General features: G+C 36.2%; 1 protein-coding gene and 1 non-coding gene across 2 annotated transcripts; one reads left to right on the top strand and one right to left on the bottom strand.

The window, feature by feature from the left end:
- Positions 1 to 9,238: 9,238 nt before the first annotated feature.
- Positions 9,239 to 10,914, bottom strand: LOC113300537 (two-component response regulator-like PRR73). Its single transcript, XM_026549747.1, has 3 exons — positions 10,371 to 10,914; positions 9,981 to 10,148; positions 9,239 to 9,659 (listed from the first exon to the last, which is right to left on the bottom strand). Exons 1-3 carry the CDS (start codon positions 10,875 to 10,877, stop codon positions 9,453 to 9,455), a joined length of 882 nt encoding a protein of 293 aa, XP_026405532.1. The 5' UTR covers positions 10,878 to 10,914; the 3' UTR covers positions 9,239 to 9,452.
- Positions 10,915 to 11,795: 881 nt separating this feature from the next.
- On the top strand, positions 11,796 to 11,897 carry LOC113300687. The gene has a single exon (XR_003335893.1). It is a non-coding gene; the product is annotated as a U6 spliceosomal RNA (small nuclear RNA).
- The last annotated feature ends 4,282 nt before the right edge of the window (positions 11,898 to 16,179 follow it).

Here is a 16,179-nt window from a genome sequence, read left to right as displayed (position 1 = left end):
AAAAGACCAAACTAACTGGTGCCCACCTAAAAAAGTACCAAAGTATAAATCACTTCTTGTCTTCTTTCCTTTCCCTTTTCTACCCTGCATCGCGTCTCTCTCCTCCTTTAATTCCTCCATCGTCTCATTCTCTTGTCGTGGCGTATCGCCCTGAAGGTCACTTGATAATTCTAGGTATGGCTCCGGGGGTAGTGATTAGGAATGATTCTACAAAAAATATCTGTCTGCAGTTAGTACATGAAGAAGTGGACTGCTTGGTTACTTATCGTTTCTGTTAAGTATTCAAGAATTAATTTAGTTGACAGACTTTTTATGGTATGTATACCGGTATGCATTCCTTCCAAAAAGTCTCTGAATTCGTGAACCAAGGTGGGTACAGATACCATTACGTGTACACCGGCGTAAACTGACTCATGAACGATTTTTGGGTCGATATTTTTCCCCACTTTGTATTAGTCTGGTGGGAAGGTTTTTCCTAACCGACTAGGATTCTTGGGAAATGGGGTCCAAGTTTGTAACTTATATAACAAGATTATTGGCCATGTAGAGAGATAAAGAAAGAGTGAATTATAATTGTATAACTTTTAGGGTAAACATATAGGGTTTCGTTGTGAGAGCATATAGGTGAGGAACAAGAGACAAGAGCATATAGGTGAGGAACAAGAGACAAGATTATCGTCTCGGGTATTGTTGCGGTGTAATAACGGTTGCTGGGATTCACACTACGTTTTAATCGTTTTCTTCATTGTGGATTTGAGTTGGTGCGGCTCAAAGTGGACGTAAACAATATATACACGTTGTATGTATTGTTGAACCACTATAAATCTTGTGTCTTGTGAATTTATTTATCTTTCTCGCATTATTATTATTGCTTGTGCTTGGTTTACTTATTATTCATCATAATATTCCAAGATCATGTTATGCCGCGGTTTGTCAGTGATTCGAACGAAAAATCCTAACAACTGGTTTAGGTTAATCTTCGGTACGTGAGCATAGGTTTGTTCGTAGTACAATTGGAGTGGGAGTTATGGGTGATAATAACGAATGTACAGTAGTTGGGTTAAAGTTTTCAATGGGAAGAACTTTTCATTTTGGAAGTCTCGGATGGAAGACTATCTATACGAGAAAGACCTTGTTATTACATTAGGTGGAGTCGTGAAAAAAGGAGCAGACAAAGACGATGAGTGTGCATTTCTTGATCGCAAGTGCGTAGCCATGATCAATAGATATCTAACAGAGGAAGTCTATAATAACGTACAAGAGGAAACTAGTACGAAGGATCTTATGGATAAACTTGGAAACTTGTATCAAAACTCATCAGCCTCGGGAAAGATTATGTAGTGTGAACAATTATTTAATCTAAAGATGCAAGAAGGCACAGCGATTTCCGCACATCTTGAGGAAGTTTAAATCGATTATTTATCAACTTTCAAAAGTTAGTATTACTTTTAATGAAGTTCAAGCTTTACGTTTGTTATCGTCGTTGCCAAAGAGTTGGGAAACCGCAAGAACAACTATTAATAATTCCGCAGGGAGCGAGAAGTTGAAGCTTGATGAAGAAGAAAGTTTTAATTTTTGAAGAGGGGAGAAGAATAGATAAAGGTTACGGTTCTAGTTCTTCAATTTCATCCTTAATTTTGCAAAAAGAAAGAGGCAGGGGTTCAAATAAGAACAACAATAAATCTAGATTGAAGTCTAGAGCTCTAGGGGAGATCTCAATTCATCCTAGAGGTGTTGTAGAGTGTTGGGTGTGTAAGAAATTAGGGAACTACCGGCGTGGTTTTCCGGAAAACAAAGGTGCTAATAGTAGTGGAAATAAAGGTAATCAAGAAGAGGTCAACGTAGTTGCAGCCGCGGAACCAATGAAGATCTTTGTTGATAACAAGAAGATGATTACATAAAGTTTTCTACTACTCTCCGAGGACAAGCAAGATGAGTTTTGGATTATATACTCGGAAGCTTCTTTCCATGCGACGGGTGATAAGAGAATTATGATCTCTTACAAGGAAGGATACTATGGCCAAGTATTCTTAGATGACGGTGAAGCATGTGACATCATCGGATGTTGTAGGATGTGATTCTGAAAGTCAATGGTTCAACATGGAATTTGAAGGATGTTAGGCACATTCTAAATTTGAAGAAAAACTTGGTGTCTATGGGCCAAGTTTGTGATGATGAATGTGAAGTTTTGTTTACGGAACATAATTGGAAAGTGAAGAAAGGGGTTATGGTGTTAGCTTGAAGAGTTATAGTTGATACTCTATACCAGACTTCAGATGAATCTACTTTAACAGTGGCTAGTATTGGTGAAGACACTAACTTATGGCATAGAAGATTCGGGAACATGAGTGACAAAAACAAAAAGATTTTGTGTTCGGGAGGATATCTACCGAAGGTGAAGTTTGTTTATATGAGTTTTTGTGAAGATTATGTTCTTGGAAAGCAAAAAAGGGTTAGTTTCAGATGAGGAGGAGACCTTCTGAGCACATGCAATGGATACAGATGCTTATCTAATCAATAGGATACGTAGTAGTCCATTAGATATGAAAATACCAGAGGAGGTTTGGACCGGAAAAAAGGTCATTCTTTCATATTTGAAAGTTTTTGGTAGTGTTGGTTATGTTCATCTTAGTCCTTGTGAGAGGTCTAAAATAGGTGGTCAAGCAAAGAAATGTCTTGGTTACGCAAATGACGCTTTTGGGCATAAACTTTGGACTATGAGGGTCACAAAGTTATTAGAAGTACAAATATAACTTTTAGTGAGAATGATCTTTACAAGAAAAGGAATGCAACACAATTTGAAGATGTCGGGTCAAGTAACGTCGATAAGGAGTTGTATATCAATATTGATGATGTTTCTGGAAAAAGTGTGGTACAAGAAGAGCATGGTATTTCTGATGGAGGAGAAGTAAAAGGTAAAGGGACTTCTGCTGCAGTGGGAGTTACTCCTAAAGTTCCACAAGAAGTACGAATATAGTCAAGAACTCCGAACTAAATCCCAGGTATGCTTTGAATTATCGATTACTCACGGATGGAGGTGAACCTAAATATATTAAAGAAGCACTAGCAACTGATAATTAATGCAAGTGGAAACTTTCCATGGAAGATGATATGAATTCAATTGAGGAGAATGAAACACGGGTGTTAACAAAATTACCAAGAGGTAAGAAGGCGCTGCAAAACAAGTGGGTTTATCGGATGAAGTCTGAAGCAAATGGGGAAGTTCGCTACAAGGCGAGGTTCGTTGTAAATGGTTTCTAGCAAAAACCGGGTATTGATTATAACGAGATATTTTCTCCAGTTGTGAATATGACTACTATCAGAGTAGTGTTAAGCCTAGTGGCTTCAGAATATTTCTACCTTGAACAGTTGGATGTAAAGAAAACTTTTCTTCATGGTGACCTAGATGAAGAAATTTACATGAAGCATCCGAAAGGATTCGTAGTAAAAGGCAAGGAAGATATAGTTTCCAAGCTAAATAAGAGTGTGTATGGTTTAAAAAAAGCCCCGAGACAATGGTGCAAGAAGTTTAATAACTTCATGCATAGAAGAGGTTACTCACGGTGATGCAGATCATTGTTGTTACTTCAAAAGGTATGATTCTGACTACATCGTATTATTATTGTATGTGGATAAAATGTTGGTTATCGTATAATCTCTATAAGAAGTTGATAATTTGAAGAAAAAATTAGCAAATGAATTTGCTATGAAAGATCTTGGTGAAGCAAGATAGATTCTTGGTATGAGAATCATAAGGGACAAACCTAAGGGAACTTTTATTCTTAGTTGGAACAAATATATTGAATGGGTGTTAAAGAGGTTCAATAAGGAGAATGCTAAACCAGTTAGTTCTCCATTTGGAAGCCGAATTCTTCTTTCAAGTATGTAGTGTGCGAAGACAAATGAAGAAAAGGGGTACATGGCTAACGTACCCTATACTTCGGCCATTAGGAGTCTAATGTATGTTATGGTGTACACAATACCGGATATTGCACATGCAATGGGAGTATTGAGTATATATGCAAGCAACCCATGAAAACAACATTGGGAAGCAGTGAAGTGGATTCTCAGGTATTTGAGAGGAAACACAAACGTAGCACTGTGTTGTGTAAGTGGTGGTTCTATCTTGAGGGGTTATGTGGATGAAGACTTCGCAAATGATGTAGATACAAAGCGAAGTACAACTGGTTATGTTTATACTATGGGGTCATATGCAGTGAGTTGGAACTCACGGTTACAGAAGTTGGTGACATTGTCCACTACGGAAGCTGAGTATGTAGCAGTCACATGAGCAAGGAGATGATTTGGTTACAAGGTTTGTTAGCTGAGTTGGGAAAGGAACAAAAGGATAGTGTTTTGTACAGTGACAGTCTAAGTGTTATACATTTATCCAACAACTTAGACTATCATGCTAGATAGGACGAAGCATATAGATACATGTTATCATTTTATTCGGGATCTCTTAGAATAAGAATAATTGAAGCTCGGGAAGATTCTTTATTAGAAGAATCCGATATATATCTTTACCAAGGGAGTTACATCATACAAGCTAAAGCTCTGCAAAGACCTTCCCGATTCTCTTTATGGGTAGAATCTCTTTAGCCACATACCATCAATATCGTTATTCGGTTTTCATGTAATCTTTGAACCATCCGCGTGTTCAAGCTTGTAGTATCCAGACCTTCCCACTTTAAGAACGAGGAAAGGACCTTCCCAATTTATGGAGAATTTTCCTGCACTGGCATCCCTTGGAACTTGTGGGGCTATAGACAATACAAAATCCCCCTTCTCAAATTCCCGGACCTTGACTCGTTGGCTATAAGATCTTGCCAATCTTTCTTTACATTTTTTTTCTTCTTGCTTCTCAGTTAACTCTCTTCGTTCTTATATTACATCAAACGACCAGATGCGACTGTTAATCATGTTAACACCACTAGCCGATAACATCCTAGACGACGTCACTACCACTTCACCCGGGATGATTGCATTCTTCTCCATGTATTAAGTTGTATGGGGATGCTTCATTTGAGGTCCGCTTAGCTATTTTGCACACCCATAATGCTGTTGAGAGCTCTTCATGCCACAATCTTTTTTTTTTCGTATAAATTTTTGCTCAGAATGCTCAAGAGCAATTTATTTCTGGCCTCCGCCTGGCCATTCCCTTGTGGGTAGTAGGGTGTTGACGTTTTATGTTTAATCCGGAAAGCCGTCATAAGTTCTTTCACATTAGAGTTCACAAATGGCGACCCGCCGTTGGAAATGATGTACATGGGTATCCCGAAATGACAGATGATATATTCTTTGATGAACGCGGTGATAGTCTCCCCGGTGGTACTCTTTAACGGTATTTTCTCTACCCTCTTAGCAAAACACTTTGTCTCCCTGATGATGTATTCGTGTTGTTTGGATGATTTAGGATTTATTAGCATGATGATGTCCATTCCCAAACTGTGAAAGGGACACGGGGTACAAACATTATGAAGCATGGTATGAGGTGTGAATTAGGTTTTTGTAATTGGCATTGTTCGCAATTCTAGACATAATTGGTGATATCGTCTTCCATCATAGGTCAATAATATCCGGCAGTGTATATTTGAGTGAACATTCTGGCCTTTCCTTAAAATTTTTTGATTAAAGCTTCACCAAAAGAGTTGTCCATCAACCAAGAAGTAATGGTTAGCTTTATTCTCTAGACGCTTAGCTGCTTTCTTGTACTCCGGAAGCGTCCCATTTGCTAAGAACTCTAGATATATCGTTCGCCAAAAATCATACAGATAACTCACCTTGATTGGGTCTAATCTCAAGTAATGAATAATTATAGATTTGGGTGTTACCTGGACTGGTGAAGATCCGTAAGAATGAGATGCTCTTGAGATGAATGTTACTTTGGAAAGAAGCTTCGTAAGTGATTAAGAGGTTCTCAGCATGCATTAAATGTATAATGGGTGGTGTTTTTTCTGATATGGAAAGTCCTTGTACTTTCTTTGGATTTTTAAGGTTTACCAGGTTAGTGGACATGATTTCCACACATATTATGAAATATAGGACGATATTGGGTCTCCTTGCATAATGCCTCTTGTTGGAGTAATGTATCCGTGTGGTGTACCATTAATGTTGATCGAGTATGTCCCAGTTGTGACGCATAACATGATGCAATCCACGAATATAGTTGGATATCCAAGCTTGATGAATCCCCAATCTAAGTTTTCGTAGGTTTCTTTATGTTCCGTTTGAGAGCTATTTTTGGGTCTTTGATGGAGCATGAAGTTCTCGTATGGTGACAGCGACGGAAGCAACATTGAGATCCTAAGTGGTTTTTCTCGGAAGTAAATCCTAACCATATAGTTTGTTTTTCTTCTTTAAAAAGATATGCTCCCAAAATAGGAATGATTTGCTCAAATCTATTGTAACTAGTGATGAAGCTTCTGTCGTCAAAGAAATCACCGATGAAGATGAAGGCTTCGTCTTTGGAGAGCATCATTATCGATCTTGGAACACAACCCACTAACCAAAACCCGCATTAAAGCGAAGATAAACGTCAATATAGTAGATAAAACCACCATAATGGTGTAGATAAGTAAAAAGTATAATAAAAATTAAACTAAAACTACTAACTAACTTAGAAAATAATAAATAGTGAAAAGATATGTTCTGATTCGATCCAAAATGAGCTAGATCTGAGCAGAGAAGGATTGTTCTTGATAATTTTATTGAATAAGAAGAATGAGCGAGGGAAAGAGGTTTTTTTCTTTTTTTAATAAATGGATAACGTTGCTGGTTCAAATGGAATGCACTGGGTGGCATAATCTCAGCTTTATAAATCTTTTGATCATTGCAGACTAGGCATACCTAATTTCGAATTGATGAATATTGCTGCTTAATCCTTGAGGTTAGTCACCAATGAGGAATTGAGTATATTAGTCCGTGGGTGCAGGGGTAGGTGGCTCATTGAATGGGTAGGCTTTCAAGCCCGTTTTATCCTTGCTTACACCCTCAGCCCATCTGGCACAATGGATGACAACATTTTTGCCTTCCTAAACTCAGCGGTTCTGGCATCGCCCCTGTTGAGTGTACACGTACACTAACCGAATACTTTGCAATACTAACGGCATACTTAGCGGTGTCCATGATTGCTGTAAAGATATTCATGATGTTTAGGTTAGTCACATTATTCCTGGAACACTTCTGTTTGTATCATATCAATCATTAAGCACAAAGAAAACCTAATGCACTTGGTCAATGATTGACTAGGGGACGATAAGAATGAATTACTAGGTTCAATCATTTTTATGGACAGGAAACGTCTAATTAATTAGTTAATGGATCTTGTCTTAAGAAACAGTGTGGAGAGTGTATCAGAATAGACGTTGTGATGAGAGTTCAGTCTCAGTCACTCTCTTGATTGAGTCATACTTTAACTCATCTAAAACAGTGATGAAGAGACATCTAAGGGGAGGCAAATCTAGGCGATTAGTATGATGAGATCCTACACTTACTGTAGTCCTAACATATATTCGCCACATGCTAATATTGAATCAAGAAGGAAGAAGCTTGAGGGTTGTCTATTTTTTCAAACTCAACTGACTCATCTGCTTAAGAAGTTTGTTGGGTTATTTGGAAAGAGCATAATGGTGTTGTCTTAGGGGCAGAAAGAAATCCAAACAAGAAATTCTTTAAAAATAAAAAAGTTATAGAAAATTTTTGAATCTAATTTTTAATTGTGTAAGACCTCGAACCAGACATGAGAAAGTGAGAAAACAACAATCTGCGACCTGACTCAGACAGAGTCAAGACCCAAACTAACAAGGTGCTATACTAAACACCAAAGAACTCTGGCTTTTAATTACATTCTTCTCGGAAACTCTTTTTGAGTTTAGCGGCTTTTTCTATCTCTTCTAAACAAAGCTACAGATATAAAATGTTTAAGAACAACCCACTAAGTGGGTATAGCCTCCTTAAGCCTTGCAAGTTAGTGCCAGACAAGAATCAGTGTTTTCCCCACTTGTTAGGGTGGCTAAATGTACCCTCTATACATCAACAAAGAAAGAAATACCCTGATAATAATAACAATCTTCATTCATGAAAGAATAGTAGTAGCCTTTAATTCAAATGAAAAAGTCAGATTCTAGTCAAAATTTGACTCAATAATTATCAAATAAACATATATTTAAATTACTTTATCGGACCCAATTGGCTATACATTATTCCATTTCATCATAAAACAATAGCAATCATGCATCTAAAGCCAAAACAACACTTTAAAACAAAACCCTCTAAATATTGGACTCATAATGAGATTGTCTGCCTTGTTCAATCTTTGTATTAATTCTATATATTTAGCATGCGAAAAGAGATGATGCATTTAACAATAATTATACACGATTGGAAAAGATTGCCTAATCTTTGTTTAATGAAATAGTGTTCTTTTGTTATAGAGGTTTTGGGAAAGAATACCCAGCTTTTAATTGCACAACAATGGTTAGATTTATCAAATAATTTGGATTAAACAAAATGTATTATGCTTTCGTAACGCGTAAGCTATGGCACCGTCCATTATGTTATTATTCGTTCTACTTAGGCTCTTCAATTTGCTAAAGACTAAGGTGTTTGACAGATGTGGCAGCTCGACGGGAAAAATCATAACCCGTGACGAAATCAAGGGTTGATTTCAACGAAACACTATTTGCAGCCCACGAATACTAATCATTGGAAAAGCTCTAAGTGGATTTTTTTCGCTTACTTCGCTTGTAGTTTTCATTTTTTCCTGGAGTAGTTACTTTTGCTTAATAGTTTTCATTTGAATCTTTTGCAGCAGCTATACGGGCCTTTATTGAAGAATTTGACGCAACGGTAAAACTCATCAGAAAAGTCATATTAAGCTAAAATATGTTTAAAGGGGACCTTTCCAGTTTCCACTATATTAAAGCATACGTAAGTCTATTGGGAATCTTAAGGCCAAAACAACATCTACACTATGGTCTACTGATAACATTGTTACCTTTACTGATGTCATGTTAAACAAGACGTTAATCATGAAATTAACCCCATTTCTTTCAGAATTTCTTGCAACTTTTGTATTGATTGACGATGATTTAACGATTATTTTCGCGTCTCATCTTCCCCGTCATATCGTGCCAGTCATTTTCAATTTAACGTGCTTTTCGTGATCTTGGAAAGATAATTTTCACAACAAAGACAATAAGACATGCATGAGATGAAGAATTATATTAAAAAAGCCCTAATTAATTTTTTTAATTAAGTTATTATTATGTACATAAACTTACTAATACTGTAATACATATTTATGTTTCGTTCAAGATTATTTACTAGCAGTACACAATCTAAAATACAGTTGCTAGATTAGAATATAATGAAGAAAATTAAACCCTCATAAATGAAGTCACACACCTTAAACTAATTTGCGCAGTTGACCGTTAAAAGTAAATTAAAAACTAGCAGAGAAGGCTAGCTTCATAAAAGTTGATCCAAACGTCGTCAACTTCTTCGTTATAGTTTGCTTCAGTACCCATTTGTAGGTTCCATTGATGATGATGATTAAGACATGAATTATAACCAGTATCCTCACCAGTTTCATCATTCCTCGCGAACCGACCTCTAATTCTTGGACGACTATCAGCTAATGTCTTCCTACATGCATACTGTGAATCAAGCAGTAAAACCCAAAGATATATTAGCTAGGGCGTTGAAAACTTGAAATGTAAATAATATTTACTATAAAACATGTTTGGTCTAATTAAGAAATACATTTTCACTGAATTGTGAAAACATAAAAAAAGGACTAATGGCTTTTCCTTTTTCCTTCTGGCTGTTTTCGAATTGTGGACCGATTTTTAAAGAATAGTACCCAAAAAGCTCACTTCTAAAAATGATACTTCATGATGATGTACCATTTATACTTGTTTATATTACAATAAATTTTGTTAATGATACTTTGCATAATTAAGAACATAATTAATCACCTTAATTTTCTTTGTGAAATTTCTTTGGTTTCTTTTGCTTCTGTATCTCTCAATTCTCTCTTTTCGTTCTTCTGCGGTGTATCGCCCCACTTTGTTCAGTCCTTCTATGCAGTTCTCATTTGACAATGGGCTGTCTGATCGTCCAGTACTTCGCGCCACGTTAATGGTCTAAGCAATCAACAAAAATACAAATTTAACAAACAAATTAGCAAACTTCAGTAAACAATAAGTCAAAAAAAAAAAAAACTTCACTAAACAAAAACGTAACATTTTTTTTGAAGCAAATGGTAATCAAATATGCTATAGTGACTGTGTCACACTATTCAAGGGTATAATAGACATTAGCTTTACCAACTTGTATGGTAATGTTGCTGCTTTAAGTGTATATACCTGTAAATCACCGGTGCTGTAAACTTTTCTCATCGGACTCTCATCAGAATCCAAGTTGAAAACCTGCTCATGACCATGACAAGAAGGCGATAACTCCTCCTCGAGATGAGACGAGAAAATGGGATGGAAAAATCCATCCTCCTTTTGATGATTAAGAAGTGAATGACTACTCATACTTCTTTGAAACAAACTTGGTTGATAATGGTGATTATGAAGATAGATATTACTATAACTCGGCAATGAACTTGGTGATCCATAGCTACTGCTACTACTATAACCAACTTCCGATTTCAAAGCTCCCAAAGTATCAATAGCTGCTGAGACATCGTTGCTTGTTGGAATTAGAATTGGTGGAGGAGGGGATACTTGGTAAGTAGGCACAGAATTTGCCACTACATCTTCTTCGATGCTAGAGTAAGGAAGGAAATCTGTTGTTGTGGTGGTGGTGGTGGTGGTGGAGTAGCTAAGAGCTGAGAATAAATCGTCGTTGCTGTAATCGTCGTACATGATGTTTGTGTATAGACAGTGTGTGTGACTATGATTTTGGAAGTAGAAACGAAGATAAATAGTTGGTAAGAAGCTGCATTGAAATTTATAACCTTCTTCGTCCAATTATTAATGGGTGTGTAGTGGAAATGTGGACCCGAAAGTGTACGTGGACTATTATGTTGCGATTGGATACAAGCGTTGACCTGGTTCTTGAAGCTACTCAGAGGGCCGTGAGTTGTGTGACACTTGATTCTGATAGATTTGGAGACTTCGCAACAAGAAGGGATAGTTATAATCTAGCCAGGAGGCTGAAGAAGAATCGTAATTGACTCGGTGATCAGAACCCCACTCATAATTTCTAACTTAGTTGGCCTAGTCCCAGTAAACTGAAAGTGTTCTTGCTGAACCAAAAGTTTGATTCTAACATTTACAACTAGGCCTAGTTAGGAGCCTCAGCAGGGAAGCAAAATGGACACCGGCTCTGACGATATTTTTCTTCTTCTCTGGCTAGTACGATTCGCCAGTGAATTACAAAACAAAGTGGAATAATTTGTCGATGATTCACAACACACCACTATTCTTTGTGTTAATTAAGTAAAAGAGAATCTCTCTTTTGAAGGTCTTTAACAAAGAAAACAATACGTTTATACTATATCATCAACAATTTAGTTCGTGCATACAGGAAATGGTAATATTCGGTCAAGCATTTAGTAGCAATTTGCTGTATATAGATGAAGTTATTCGGTCAGATTTTTTTGTGGCAAGAAAAGTGAAACCCTTTTATTTTTAAAACATTGTCTCTAGCATCACAACTGAAACCCAATAAGCTTAAGGTCATCGATCCGATTCATGACTGATCCTTGAAGCTATTTTGTCCTAAGAAGGTTTAACTGAAGTTACTTCTTCTGTGTCTTATACGAAACTATCAAAAGAGTAGTTCCTTCAGGGCATCCGGAAAAACTATAACGATACAGAAAAGATTAGCATGGCCCTTGCGCAAATATGACTTGCACAAATCGAGAAATGGTCCAAAAGAAGAAGACTATCAAAAGAGTAGATTCATTTAACTACTATGGTTATTTGAGTGGGTTGCTTATAAATAAGAGCAACTCTATGCACATTATATATAGAAAACATCACGTTGTATTTACTTCACATAATCAACTTGAAACCCATGTGAAGAGCATTTGTAAGGTAGTAAGGTACTATTACTATCATTACTAACTATACAGGTTATAGATAGATAGTTTACTTTAGAATATTTGGGTTTAGTGATCATCTATTATAATCTTTAACCCAGAAATAAAGTTTTTGTTGGTATTTCAACTGTGCCTTTTTCTAGTTTCTGATTGCTATAGTGACTGTACTATACCCTAGATGTTTTGATCTCAGTACAAGTTGTATGATGAAATGTTTTTGGGGACCATGTATAATTTTGTTGTTGCCATCGATCATCTTGAGTTGCACTATTCAACAATACTATTATTTTGACTCTACAGTGATGATGATCCAAATTTCATGATGCATGATGATGACTACTCGGAAAAACTTTGGTTTATTTAGGGTATAATTGAATACTGACCACAATATTTTGTAATGTAGGTCCGTAGAAAAGTCTGCTTTATGTAAACTCAAAGGGAGGTGAAGTGAAGTTTCCTTTTTATCAGTAAGAAGTCACAGTACAAATATGCATGATCCATCTAGAAAGTAATCAATATAGATATGGTTTCACAATGAACTAGGTTTTATGATTTCTAGCTAGTTTATAAATGATCATGACTAGTTTCAGTTGGCTATGCAACTAAGGAAAGTGTAGTAAACTAGTAATTGACACTAGCTAGTTCTGTAAGTGTTTCCTTGGTCCCTTCAAATCTTTGGGGTCAGGCCCATTCAGATATTCTGTCAAGAGTCGTACTGAGCAACTTGGTCATTCAGTCCGTAATCCGTACATACATCAACAGTCCAGAAGAATTAAGAAGGTGTTAAATTCCACACAAGCTGGTGTCTTTTGGGTTTGAAGAATCTAATATATATGGAGGATCAAGTGACCTGTAAAAAAACGTACTTATATGCTAATTACAATTAGCGTAAGGCTTTTTTTATTAATAGACAATTAGTGTTAGGCAACACTGGGATCCATTTTCGTGTGCACTATTTTAAAAAAGTGTTAATTTGACATTTTCATCTGTACTCTGTAACTTATCAAGGGAAAATTCATAAAGTGATCAGTTTCAAACCATATACTTCTTCTGTTCTTTTTTATTTGTCCTAATTTTTATTTTGGTCTGTCCATTTTTATCTGTCCGCTCTGTTTATAAACATACTTTCCCTTAAACTATCAAATATATCCTTTATTTTTAATAATCATAAAATCATTTTTAATATCAAAATCTTAAATAATATCACCATATATAAGGGAAAAAACTTACCCAAATCTTTGTATTAATTGTCATTCCTTTTTTAAATAAAAACATTTATGGATAGTTATAAAATTCCTAATAAAACTTCTACTTATTCTTACATAACCTTTTCATCTGTATTAATCTTTTCATCTTTTTTTTTTTGAAACACCATGGAAGAACACATATGCTAGACTATCTAGTTTCTCTAGCTAGGACATATTTACGATCTCATATTTACGAGTATATCTAAAGAGGAAATAATCTACATTTTCAATTTTTAATTTCTCTTAAGTAAAAATTCCAAAGACTCTAAAGTTTTAGTACGGGAAACCAAAATCAAATGGAGGAAAAAAAATTTCTTAAATTGTGGATTCCATAATAAAAACAATATAAATTTGCTTTGATTTTCTTAAAATATTTCCTAAAATAATAATCCTATCAAACTTAAGCTAATAATTTAATTTTGGTAATAATATAACATTAAATAGGCTAGTCAAGGGCTAGTCATGATATTTTATAAGATTTCCTTAATATCTTGACAAAATCAAAGCGGACTCTTAGTTTAGGATGGAGGGAGTATTTAATAAACCAGGCAAGACTTCAAATTCTTCTATAAAGTGGCCTTTCCGTTTGATTTTACACATGGACCCACCAGATCGGTCATCGGCGTTGAACAAGTCAAATCAGCTTCAAGACGTAGATTTAGTGAAGACATCTAGTGTATATTTAGGGCTTCAGAGAAGGTTTTGATTTTGTGGAGATGAGGTACAAAACATTAAATCAGATGAAACAAGAGTTAGAGTTTCCTTGAAGAATTCCGAATGGATTTAGAAGAAAAAATTGATGATGGTTTTGATTCGAGTATTAATTCAACTCATAAGAAGAGGTGAGTTAAATTTAGGTTTTTGTAATTGATTTGTTATTATATATGAAATTGAGCTAATTGAATCAATTAATAATTGGGTTTGGTTCTGATTGGAGTGAAAATGGTTGTATGAGGTTAAATTTTGATTTCACAGGGAATTAGGGTTCAATGGGCGTGTTATGTTGGTGGTAGTATACATGGATTTTCAAGTACAGATGTTGTTTGAAGCTGGAATTACAGGTGGTGATAGTTGTGCTGAGTTGGTTTGGATGGTAATGATGGTGAAGTTGAATCCCTAGTGGTAGTGATGTTGAGCTAAGAAAGATGCATGAAAGAAATAAAGTTTTAACTGTTGGAGGAGATAATTTTGAGTTACAGGAATGGAGTTGGTGAGGAACTGAATGCTGGAGTTGGATTTCAGGTATGTGCAGCTGTAGAATGGTTAAGGTTCTAGTGGTGGAATTGCTAGTGGATATTGTAAGTGGTTGTAATGTTGCTGTTGAAAGATTGTTGTTGTTGTAGCCTAAGATAATGATGAGCAGGGTTGGTATTCATTGTATACTAAGCAATGACCATCTTATGAGAATTTGCTTGTGTTGAGCTCAATTTATTGGTGGTTTTGAGCCGAGATGATGGCTCAACTGGTGTTGTTGTTGTTCAGAAAAGAAGAAAAGTTGTGGCGGTTAATTGACTAAGAAGATGGTGTTGCAGTTGAAATGAAATTGCAGGTGCAGTTGCAATTGGTGGTTGTTACAGGGAGAAAATGATAAGTGACTGCAGTTGTTGGTTCATGTTGCAGGTGTGCATGGGTGGTTGTTATATGAAGTTGTTGCAGGTGTTCAAAGTTAAACATAGTGCAAGGATTAATGGGTTTGATTTATTTCTGCCGTTGCTTGTAGACAATGACACTGAGAGATGGAACGAACGAGTTAAGAGTGTGAGATATGAACTGATGGCCTGATAGATAAATGTGACAAGGGAAGTTGAGTGCTGTCGTGATTGTGCAGTTTCTAGCAAGGGTTCAAAGCTGTCATTATTGTCAAGAGTATAATGGCCTTAATCTTGTTCAGGCGAGTTGACTCACCGATCCAGACTGACTCACTAAGGGTTAATTTGTCTTTTACTAAGGAGGTTAACTGACGCTTATGCATTTATCGGTTGTTATCTGTTTTTTTTAAAAACGGGATGGAAAAAGTCTATATCGGCCACTTTATATAAACATTTAAAATAACTGCCATTTTCCGAAATATATGAGAAAAACATGGTCACTTAACCCTTACTAAAATCTTGGACTGATTTGCTAATTTTAGGGGCATTTCCAAAATAATTGCTTAAAAGCAGGCACTATGGTTAGGAAAGAATCACATCACCAGAGGAAACTTAAAAAGCAAAATTTATCGGCAAATCAATGTCAGCAAGGATCTTTTTCCTAATTTTTTCTCTAGATTCGGAGAACTAATTAGAGAAAAGTCGTTATAACCCAAGCCACTTCTGTGCCGTGGTTGCATTTTTCTACTTTTGAGGCTTGCGTCGGAGGATCTATCAACACCATAGCGTTCTTGCTCTAATCAAGCTGGGGTGTGAACAACAACTTGAATAGGCGAGGTCACAAGATGCAAATGAGGTTTGAGGTTGTACCACTTTTCTTCTTTAACTTTATCCGATATTAATTTTTGCTTTACCACAGTTTAGGATACGAAATCTTTGGAGATTGAGAAAGCCTCCACCAAAGACATGAGCAAATCCGCAGCAACTTGCGCATTTTCTTGATCATGCTTCTTGAAACAATGCAACTTGAGCATATTTTTGGTCGGAGTTGGGTAGTTACAGAGCTGAATAATGGAATACCAGAAAAACAGTAACCTTGAGTTGAAAGATCGCAAAGTACGCTAGCTAGATCACGCTGAAGATAGAGCCAAAAAGGCTATGGGAATGGGACCAGCTCTAGTGTTGCGTCCTTTAGCCAACCCCAAATGACAAATGCGTCCATACAAGCTAGCTAGTTGCACCAGACCCACTTCACTAACAAAAGCTACATAAGTATCTAGTACAA

This window comes from Papaver somniferum, chromosome 7 (genome assembly GCF_003573695.1).
Source record: "Papaver somniferum cultivar HN1 chromosome 7, ASM357369v1, whole genome shotgun sequence".
In the NCBI taxonomy this organism is placed as follows: Eukaryota; Viridiplantae; Streptophyta; class Magnoliopsida; order Ranunculales; family Papaveraceae; genus Papaver; species Papaver somniferum.
Note: the sequence above shows the minus strand (reverse complement) of the source record. Positions and strands in the feature narration are given on the sequence as shown.

Coding starts and splice junctions, on each gene's coding strand:
- LOC113300537 (XM_026549747.1), bottom strand. CDS start 10,877: ATGTACGACGATTACAGCAACGACGATTTATTCTCAGCTCTTAGCTAC. Junction 10,149..10,370: donor ACAGCACCGGTGATTTACAG/GTATATACACTT, acceptor TTGATTGCTTAG/ACCATTAACGTGGCGCGAAG. Junction 9,660..9,980: donor ATTTCACAAAGAAAATTAAG/GTGATTAATTAT, acceptor CTTGATTCACAG/TATGCATGTAGGAAGACATT.